Genomic DNA, 10402 nt, shown 5'->3' on the forward strand with positions numbered 1-10402 from the left:
CGTGCGCGAGCAACCTCCCGAGCTCGTCCCACGCGAGGATCGCCGCGAAGTCGCCCGCGGCGACGCGCGCCAACACCAGTGACCGCGCCTCGGGGTCGTCCTCCATGACCACCGCCGGCGCCGCGTGCTTCGGCGACAGGTCCCCCTCGTCGCGGCTCAGGTCCGCGGCGGCCTTCAGAGCGGCCCGAAACGCGCCCGCGTCGCGGTCGTCGCGCGGGTCCACCCGAAAATTCAGGTCCCCGAAGAAGAAGGCCGCGTCCGCCCGCGCGACGTAGTCGCCGAGCGCCTCCTGGATCGTCCCGATGGCCTTGACGCGCTGGGCCGCGCGGCCCTCGTGCGCCGGCAGGTGCGCGACGACCGCGCAGATCTCGAACGCGCGGTCGTCGCCGAGGTCGCTCCGGAGGCCGACGCGCGCGGCGAGAGCGCCCTTGAAGGCCTGGGCGGGCTGGGCGCCGTCGAGGGCCAGGTTGACGTAGCGCGCGGGCGCCGCGGCCGCGCAGCGCCAGCCCTTTGCGACGAAGCAGAAGAGCTGGAGGCCGATGCGCCGCGCGCTGGCCGTCTCGCGCGCGTCGTCGTGCTCGTAGGCCAGGGGCACGCGCTCGTGGTCCACGAGGTGGCGGGCGAGCAACGTTTCCGTCGACTTGTAGGCGCGGTGCGACGCCTCCTGGAGGCCGACGACGACGACGGCCGCGGGCGACCCGTCCCCGGCGGCGCCGCGCCGCAGCCACACATCGAGCGACGGGCCGTCGAGCTCGCCGCCGCCGATGTTGAAGCTCGCGACGACGACGCGCGGCGGCGGCGGCAGGACGACGTCGACGATGGGACCGCTCGACGACAGCATGAAGGCCACGCGCCCGGAGAGCTGCTCCTTGAGCGCGGTGTCGGGCGCCGCGTTCGTCGCCTCGCCGAGCGCGGGCGTGTCCTTCGCGCGTTTCTTCCGCCCGAAGAGGAAGCGCATGGCTGCGGTCGCGCGCCGCCGACGGCCGCTCGGGACAAAGCAGCGCTGCTTGCCGAAATGCCAACCGGCGAAATTCGCCAATCACGCGACGGCATCACGCGGTGACCTCGGCGTCACAGCCCCTCTACTCGTGGTCGAGACGCATCGTGCGCCTAAATACTCGCCCCGGGTGGAGCCAGGACGAGCCGTCGGAGCTCAAAAAGGAAGCGGCTGCCCTGGTGCGCTGCTCGGACGTGAGGAGCCCCGTCCGCGCCTCTCAGGAAACCGCCGCGCGCTTTACTCCGAACAGAGCCCGGGGAGGAGCGCCGTCGGCGGCTCCGCCGCGTCACAGAGCACGCCGCCCTCGGGCTCGAGGACGGCCACGCCCGCGTCTCGCAGGAGCGACAGCGTCGCGGCCCACGCGCGCCGCCAGTGCGCGCGCTCGTCCGGCGAGAACGCGTCCGACGGGACGGGCGGCGACGGCGCGCGCGGCGGCAGGCGGAGCCCCTCCAGCGCCAGGAACGCGCCCACGCGGCCCGCGTCGTCGCGGAGGGCGTCGCTGTGCAGCGCGCGCACGGCCGCCGCGCCGAAGACGCGGAGCGCGGCTCGGAGGTGGGGGCAATAAGTAGCGCACGCGGCGTAGGGGAGCCCCGGCGCGGCGACGTCGCGCGCGGCGCAGAAGGCGCGCATCGACGCGTGGATCTCGCCCTCCACCCTCGCGCGGTGCGCGCGGTAGGAGACGAGCTGCGCCGCGGGGTCGCGGACGCAGACCACCGGGACGACGCGCCACGCCGCGAGCCGCGCCGCGAGCCGCCGCATGTTCGCCTCGTCCAAGATCCACGTCGGCGTCTTCGCCGCGTAGCTGCGCGCCGGGTCGAGGTCGGCGTCGAAGAGGCGGTCGGCGATCTCGGCGGTGCCCGTGGCGGGGTGGCGCAGCGCCGTCACGTGCGGCAGTTTCTCGAGGGCCTCGAAGAGCGCCGTCGTGCCACATTTCGGAAAGCCCAGGCAGAGCACGAAGGTGGCTTTCGCCGCTGCGGCCTCGTCGAGCGTGCGCTCGGTCACGGCCGCATCGAACGTGCTCATGCCATGCGCATGCAGCCCAAGCAAACGTCAACAACGGCGATGTTTGCCCCCTGAGGCATGGTGATTTCTTGGCCCGCCGTTGGCGGCGGCCTCGCCGTCGTCGTCGCCTGGCTCTGCGCGAGCGTCGACGGCGGGTCGCGCATCGTCGGCGAGCTCGACGTGGCGCCGTACCGGCCGCCGCGCTGGGTCGCCCACTTCCCGCTGCTGTCGCTGGGCTGGGAGGGCCTGCGCGTCTTGCTCGACTTCCTCTGCCGCGCCGAGGGGTGGACGGTCCGCGAGTTCTGCCTGCCCTTCGACGACGTGCCGTGGATCCGCTGCCTCGCGCTCTCCGGCGCGGAGCCGCCGGCGGGCGCGCCCGTCGCCGTGCTCCACCACCCGAGCGCGCCCGCGGCCGTCTTCTCGGAGCGCCTCGCGCGGGCGCTGCGGTCCGCCGGCTACCGCGTCTTCGCCGTGCCGCCCGCGGGCATCCCCGGCTCCATGGCGGACCATACCGCGTGGTATCTTCGCGTCGTCGGCGCGATCCACGAGGCGTACCCGGGCGCGCCGATCCTGCTCCACGGCGCGTCCGGCGGCGCGGAGCTCCTCTGCGTCGGGCTGCTGCGCACGCCCGGTGAGTTGCGCCGCGTCGGCGTCCGCGGCGTCGCGCTCCAGGGCTGCCCCTACCAGCGGCTGGCCGAGAAGCACGGCGCCGCGGACGACGACCCGGGCGTGGCGACGCTCGCGCTGAACGCGGGCGACGACCCGGTCTACGGCCAGATCGCCGGCCCCGAGGCCTGGCGCGCGGACCTCGGCGCGGACGCGGCGACGCTCGGCGCGCGGCCGGGGACGACGCTCGCGTACTGCGACCGCGGGTCGCACTGCGCCTTCCTCGACGGCTGGTGCGGCCGGTCGTCCTGGGCCGAGCGGTGCGTCGTCGCCTTCGCGGCGCGCGTGGCGAAATCTGGGCCCACGTAAGACGCCGGCTCGTCGCGACCATCGGGGGGGCGGCGCGATTTCAACCTTACGTCGAACCGCGCCCTAGAAGTAGGTCGTGTTCACCCGGCTCGTCGTGACCATGTGGTTCGCGTCGACGACGGTGAGCTGGTCGGGCGCGCGGCGCACGGGGAGGGGCTGGGAGATGTTGAGCTTGCCGTTGACGACGAAGAGCGGGTTCGCGGAGCGCATGACGGCGTCGTTGACGGAGACGCCGTCGAAGTACTGCTTGAGGATGGTCTGGAGGTCGCCGTTCTCCGCCTCGAGGCGCTCGCGCTCGCGCTCGATCGCGAGCTTGTCGAGGAGCACCTTGTTGTACTTGCGGAGGAAGTTGTCGAGGTGGCACCACTCCTGGACGGGCTTGCCGTCGGCGGTCCAACTGGACGTCTGGAGCGCGGCCGCGGCCTCGTCGGCCTCGAGCGGCCGCTTCTCGTCGTCGCCGTCGCCGCCCGGCGCGCCGGACTCGGCCCAGTCGTCCTTCTGGCTCTGGGTCTGGGCCGCGGCCATGGCGACGTCGGCCTCCGTGTTGTTCGGGTTCGCCTGAAACGGAATCACCTTCTCCTGCTCCGTCTCCATCTTCCGCGCGAGCTCCGAGAGCACGAGGATCCGCTCCGCGAGGCCGATGCGGCCCGAGATCTTCTTCTTGCAGGCGTGGGCGTTCTGCGTGAGCTCCGTGAGGCGCTTGCCCTGGGACGTGCGGAAGCGGTTCATGCGCGCCTTGAGCTGCTGGAAGTGGCCCTGGATCTTGTTCTTCTCCTCGAGGAGCAGCGCGTTCCGCGTCGAGCACTCCTTCATGTTCTGCATGAGCTTCGTGCGCCAGTGGTGGAGCGACGCCTGGAGGCGCTCGATCTTGCGGATCTTGATCTCGATCTCCTTGGACAGCTCCTGGTCCTTCTTCGTGTAGTACTTGAAGTCGTGCGTCCGCTGGTCCGTCGTCTGGAGATAATTCAAATGCGCGGTCTCGAAGTGCTGCTCCAGGTCCTCGATCTGGGAGTCCAACCCGATGCGCAGCATGTTGATCTCCTCCAAGTTCTTGTTGCGGATCTCCTCGCGGAGCTGCTCGTGCTCCTGCTTCGCCTCGGCCTCGCGCTCCTGCTCCTCGGACTCGACGGCGGACATGATGTCGTTGAGCTCCTGCGTCTCGAGCGCGTGCTGCTTGACGATGGCCTCCTTCTCCGCCTGGAACTCGGCCTCGAGCGTGTGGAGCTCCTGCTCGAACTCCTGCTCCGACGTCAACAGCCGCGAGTCCTGGAGGTCGATGAGCTGGTCCATGTTCTGCAGGTGGCTCCGCAGCGCCATCTGGAACTGGTCCTCGGCCTCCTCGAGGTCGCGGTCGAGCATCTGGATGATGGCGTCCTTGCGGTCGACGTCGCGCTCGTGGTTCTGCGACAGGATCTCGATGCCCTTGCGGAGCGACTCGACCTTGGCGAGGCGCATGATCTTCCGCCACTGGTTCTGGATCTTCAGGCGGTTCATGCGGCTGTTGGCCTTCTCCTGCTCCATGCGCTGCTTCAGCTCGTTGCGCGCCGCCTGGTACTTCTGGTTCTGGGCGTCGTACTCGCGCTGGCGCATGAACTTCTCCTCGAAGTCGAGGCCCTTGGACCGGCCCTTGACGGGCTTGCCGAGCAGCGCGCCGCCGCGGCACCGCGGCACGAGCGACAGCTGCGACCCCTCGCCGACGAACTCGCGCAGCTTCTGGCGCAGCGCCTTACCGCCCAGCACCTTCCGCGACGACTGGAGGCTGTGCGCGTCCATGTCCGCCGACGTGCGCGCGGCCACGGCGTCGCGGAGCTCGCCGACGGTCGCATCGGCCCCGACGGTGACGACGAGGGACTGCGGCGGGGGGCGGGGATGACGCGGGGGGCGCGTCGCGGGGTCGGGGGGCGCGCGGGTCGCACCTGGTCCCCGTGGCGGAGGAGGAGCTGCATCGCGTCGAGGCGGGGCAGCGCCGTTGTCGGCTCGACGGGGCTGCCGGATACAATTTTTGTTGAGGTCGTTTGTTGCCGGCATGAATTAAATTAGCATGGCGGGCAGCGCATAGTGATTGAGTGTGGCCGAAAGTGTTGGCTGACTGCGGCATGGACGCGGCGTCGATCAATTCAGACGCGATGCGCGAGATCCTTGCGCATTTTCACGTGGATGTCAACCAGACGGACGAGGAAGGAGACACGCTGCTGCACAAGGCCGCCCAAGCAGGGAACACCTCCATGGTTGCGGCGCTACTCGACGCGGGAAGCGTTGATCAACCAGACCCAGGCCGATTCGGTTACCACGCTCTCCACCGCGCTGCTTTGCATGGACATGTGGAGGTCGCGCGCCTATTGGTCAACGCGGGTGGAGATCCGAATGTTCGCGACATTTTCAACTGCACCCCCCTGCACAACGCGGCCGAGACAGGGCACGTGGAAGTCGCGCGTTTCCTCATCGCGGCGGGCGCATATATCAATTGCGTGGACAATTGTGTTGAAACGCCCCTCCATAAGGCGGCTTCTTGCGGTAACCTCGGGCTAGATGTCGCGCGTCTTTTACTCGAAGCAGGCTGCAAGACTGACACGAAAAATGTGCTCATGGGGGAGCCGCTGCATGCCGCAGCGAGGTTCGGAGCTGATGAAACGATCAAATGCCTTCTTGCCTTCGGCGCCAACGTGAATAGCGGCAGTGGCACTTCCAACACGCCTCTCCACGCGGCTTTGGACATGGGCAGGCGTCGCACCCTCGCGGTGCTGCTCGAAGCTGGCGCGACCGTTGACATGGACCAGTTCGAGCGACTCCCGCGCTACAACAAGAATTCCACACAGGTAGTCGAGAATGCCCATCGTCGCGCGGTCCTGCTATCTCGCGAGCCCGCCATGCGCTACCTCGACAAAGTCGTCGCCGCGGGCGGCTACGAGCACCTCGTGCGGACGTACCGCCGCGTCCTCACGGCGCCGCGCGGCTGCCTCACGCGGTACCTGCGGCGGCGCTTCGGCCGCGACGCGCCGCACGACGTCGCCGCGCGCGTCCTGGAATACTGGAAGCCGCCGGGAGGGCCGTAACACGAAAGCTCCAAGAGGAGCTTACTGTGCGTGGCGAACGGCGCCGGCGCGGGAATCACAAGGGGCGGCTAGGCGCCGAGCTTCGCCTTGGCCTTGGCGACGTCGGCGTCCGTGAGCTCGAGCTTGGAGGCCATGTAGTAGGGCGCCATGACGTCGCTGGGGTCCGAGGAGTGGTCGAGGCCGAGGACGTGGCCGATCTCGTGGAGCAGGACGGGCGCGACCTTGAAGTAGGGGTCGAAGAAGCCCGGCTCGCCGTCGAACTTGCGGCGCGGGTGCGGGCGGCCGTCGAGCTCCCACTTCTCGGCCTTGTCGAAGACGATGGTCTCGAGCGTCGCGTTCGCGAGCTGTCCCCCGGGGCCGTCGGAGAAGGCGACGTCCTTGTTCGACGTGAGCTTCCAGGCGAGCGTGAGCTTCGGCGCCGCGTCGTCGCGGGCGAAGGCGATGCCCGTCGCCGCGGACCACTTGGCGAACTGCGCCGCGGCGACCTCGCCGAGCGCCGCGGCGTCGAGCGACGGCGGCACGGTGTCGAGCTCGATGGTCCAGCCGACGGTGTCGCCCGGCTTCCACGACGCCGCGCCCTCGGGCGCCAGATCGTCGCCGTGGAAGTTGTTCAGCAGGAGCGGCTTCGTCTTGGGCCCGACGACGCCGTCGTCGACCAAGCCCGCGGCCCGCTGGATCTTCCTGACCTCGTCGGACACCTCGGCCGTGAAGCCCGCGCCGGGCTCCTTCCCCAGGAGCTTCAGCACCTCGGCCGCGTCGTCGTCCGCGTCGCCCTCCTTGACGGATTTCTCCATGGACGCGAGGCGCGGGCCCTTCAAAACGGGCGTCGGAACGCCCGGCACGTCCGCCGCGGGCTTCGCGTCGCCGCCGCGGGGGAACGTGACGAGCACGTGGAGCGCGACGTCCCTGGGCCGGAGGTCCAGGGCCCGGAGCGCGGCCGTGACGTCGACGTGCTCGTCGAAGGGCGGCCGCGTCGCGCAGTTCGCGCAGCCGGCCGGGTTGTCGATGAAGAAGACGTCGCAGGAGCCCGCGTAGCCCGGCGCCTCCAGGAGCGCCTTGTCGTCGCCCGCGGGCGCCGCGAAGGCGTCGCCGGCTTTGACGACGTAGACGTGCAGCGAGCAGGGCCCGAGCTCGAGCTTCGTGACGTCGATGGCCGGGAACGTCGCGAAGTAGGGCATCTCGCGCATCTGCGGCGGCGACGGCGTCGCGAGCGCGTCGTAGACGAAGCCCAGCGCGGGCGTGTCGAAGCTGTGCTTCGCGTGGTAGGGCTCGCCCGAGGCGTGGTGCGTGAAGGGGCAGTAGATGCCCCAGGGCCCCTCGGGGAACCCGTCGGCCGTCTTCTTCGCGGACCCGAGCGACCGCTGGTGCTTCTCGAACTCCGCGGCCGAGTCGGGCTCGACGGCGAGGTAGGACTCGTAGAGGCGGTCCACGTTGCAGTGGTGGAGCCAGAAGACGGGGTGGAAGGCGCTCTGGAAGCCGCCCATGATGCCGCCGACGTACATGTGGATCGAGTTGTGGCACGACTCGACGGACGGGTTCGCGTGGTCGCTCCAGGACGTGCACGCGTGGGCGCCGTGGAACGTCGACGACAGGCACCGGTCCGCCGTGCGCGCCACGGACCCGCCGTCCAGCTTCATCTTGATGCGCCAATCCTCGGCGACGTCGAGCGCGGGGTCGAACGCCCACCGCGGGTTCATCGTCTTCTTGCCCTCGTGGTACGCGGGCGGAAAAAAGTCGTCGGGGAAGGGCACGGTCATGAGCTTTTTGCGCACGATGCCCGGCAGGATCTCGCCGTTGACCTCGGGCTCGCACCAGTCCCAGTACGGCAGGCCGATGTTCCCGTCGTTGCCGAGCGCCAGGTCCGCGCGCCTTAACGCGCGCTCGAAGTCGAGCAGGTAGGGCCGGTGCCACGTCGGGAAGGCCTCCTGGCCGTGGACGCAGTACTCGGGGAAGCTCGCGCGCGGGAGCTCGGGCATGCCCCCGTGCATGACCGCGAGCCGGAAGTACTCGGACGTGCCGGGCGCGCCGTCCTTGTTCTCGCGCATCTTGAGGACCGCGGCCGCGTAGCGCTCCTGCAGCGCCGGCGGCATCTTCCGCGCCTCGCAGCGCGTCACGACGCCGCTCAGCGGCGCCTCCCACCACGGACCGGCCGGCGCCGGCGGCGGCGCGGGCGCGGCCGCCGGCGGCGGCGCGGGCGCCGGCGCCGCGGGCTGCGCCGTGACGGGCTCGGCCGCGGGCGGCTCCGGCGCCTTCGCCTTCTCCGGCGCGACGGACGCCTCCTTCTTGGGCTTGCCGCCGCCGAGGCACGGACACGCCATGGCGCTGTTCCGCGAGAAGGCAGCCCGCGGACTCAGATCACTTGCGGCGTTCACTCGTTATCATATCAAAAGCAAGATCCGTGCAACATCACTTCACACGGTTTGCTACCAAAACTCAAAAAACGATGTGCTAATCAACCGGGCAGCCTCTCTCAGCTGCAGCGTACCACCCGACCCGCTCGTCCCACTCCTGACGCCGATTCGCACCGCACCGCCTCGTCCGCCGGTCCCGGCGAAAAAAAACAATCATGTCGGGCTACGACTACGACCTCAACAACGACGACGACGACGACCCCTACGGCGACATCGGCGACCTGTCGGCGTCGAGCAGCGCCGACATCGGCAAGTACCGCGCGGCCCTGGAGAAGCGCCAGGGGGGCGCGCGGCCGAGGTCCACGGAGGAGATCCTGCGCCAGTCGCGGGAGCAGAGCGGCCGCGCGGCGTTGCTGCGCGCGTCGGCGGCGACGACGGACCGGTCGCTGACGAGCGACGCCGGCGGCCCCGAGAGCGACGCGAACGAGCGCACGGGCCAATCGGAGTTCGCCAAGGGCGCGCGCGACATCTTCGCGCTCGACTCCCTCTCCTCCGTGGACCACCTCCTCGAGTCGCACGACCGGTCGACGCCGTCGACGGGCGGCCGCGGCGGCAAGCGCCGCCAGCGCCGCGGCCAGGACACGTTCAGCCCGCCGCCGACGCCCGACGACGACGGAATCGGCGACTCGCCGCGGTCGCCGTCGGACGTCGCCGACGACGACTCGAGCGACATCGACCCGGAGCGCGACTTTATGACGACGGCGCAGCGCGAGCAGCGGGAGGCGGCGAAGGAGGCCCTCCAGCGCCGGGAAGAGGACGCGCGCGCCGGCGAGGCCGCGCGGCTCCAGCGGGAGGCCGCGCGGCTCGCCGACGAGCGGCGGCGCGAGGCCGACGACGAGGAGGCGCGGCGCGGCGCGGCGATCAAGAAGGCCGCCGCGGCGCTCACGCAGCGCGAGGCGGACGTGCAGCGGCGGCAGGAGGAGCCGTTCCTCGGCGAGAAGGTGAGCGACGACGACGACGACGACGACGACGGCGCCATGTTCCACGAGCTCGTCGAGTCCATGGGCGACGACGACGACGGCGCGTCGCCGGCGCCGGCGCCGCGGCGCGCGCCGTCGGAGCCCCCCGCGCGGTCGCCGTCGGAGCCGAGCCAGCGCGGCTCGCTCACGCAGCAGAGCGAGACGTACGGCGACGACGACTTCGAGGACGACTTCGAGGCCTTCCGCGAGGACGAGGCGGCGTCGCTCTTCGCGTCCGTGGGGCTCGAGCTGCGCGAGGCGCGGCGGGAGGCGCTCCTGCTCGCGAACGGCAAGGACGCGGACGCGAACTTCGTGCCCCGCGCGGCCTTCGACGAGCTCATGCGGGGCTTCCCCAACGCGCGCGCGAGCCTCGAGAGCCGCGGCGGCGCGTCGAGCGCGGCGTCGGGCGACGTCGACGTCGCCTGGCTCCGGGGCGACTTCGCGTCGTCGCTCGAGAAGGACGCGGCGGCGCACGACTGGTACGACGCGGCCGCGGCCGCGTCGGGCCGCGAGGGCCTGAGCTCGGAGGATCTCTGGGCGGCGCTCGACGCCGACGTGAACCTCGCGACGCGCCGGGAGGAGACGCTCGACGTCGACGACCTGCGGCGGTCCGCGGGCTTCGCCGCGCGCCTCGCGCCGCGCCACGTGTCGCGCGACGACCTGTCCAGGTTCTGGCGGTCCCTGGGGTCCATCGACGGCGCCATCGACGGCGCGGGGCGGCTCACGGACCGCGACAAGTTCCTCGAGGGCGTCCGCGCGTCCGTCGAGTTTCGGCCCGAGACGGCGCCGCCGGAGATGGACCGGGGCTGGGACCTCGGCGACGACGACGACGACGAGCCGGAGGAGCCGGCGTCGCCGGACTCGCCCGCGTCGCCGGACTCGCCCGCGCCGCCCGCGCCCGCGCCGCCGCCGGCGCCGGAGGCCGTCACGCCCGCGCCCGCGCCCATCGAGATCCCCGCGTCGCCGCCCGCGCCCGCGCCGCCGCCCGCGCCCGCGCCGCCGCCG

At 71.3% G+C, this 10402-nt stretch overlaps 3 protein-coding genes across 3 annotated transcripts in view; 1 reads left to right on the forward strand and 2 right to left on the reverse strand.

Moving 5' to 3' along the window:
- Window positions 1-3037: 3037 nt before the first annotated feature.
- On the reverse strand, window positions 3038-4564 carry AURANDRAFT_23262 (hypothetical protein; the record flags this gene model as incomplete). Its single annotated transcript, XM_009036857.1, has 2 exons — window positions 3038-3406; window positions 3506-4564. 2 exons carry the CDS (start codon window positions 4562-4564, stop codon window positions 3038-3040), a joined length of 1428 nt encoding a protein of 475 aa, XP_009035105.1.
- Window positions 4565-6095: 1531 nt separating this feature from the next.
- AURANDRAFT_62829 (hypothetical protein) lies at window positions 6096-8345 on the reverse strand (the record flags this gene model as incomplete). Its single annotated transcript, XM_009036856.1, has 1 exon — window positions 6096-8345. The coding sequence occupies one exon, from the start codon at window positions 8343-8345 to the stop codon at window positions 6096-6098; it is 2250 nt and encodes a 749-aa protein (XP_009035104.1).
- Window positions 8346-8593: 248 nt separating this feature from the next.
- The window catches only part of AURANDRAFT_62830 (hypothetical protein), a gene marked incomplete at both ends in the record, with an annotated part of 4917 nt that continues 3108 nt past the window's right edge, over window positions 8594-10402 (forward strand). The window contains one exon of the mRNA XM_009036787.1: window positions 8594-10321. Coding sequence (XP_009035035.1) covers window positions 8594-10321 — 1728 coding nt within the window. The remainder of the gene's footprint in view (window positions 10322-10402) is intronic.

This window comes from Aureococcus anophagefferens, assembly GCF_000186865.1.
Source record: "Aureococcus anophagefferens unplaced genomic scaffold AURANscaffold_5, whole genome shotgun sequence".
NCBI classification, from domain to species: domain Eukaryota; class Pelagophyceae; order Pelagomonadales; family Pelagomonadaceae; genus Aureococcus; species Aureococcus anophagefferens.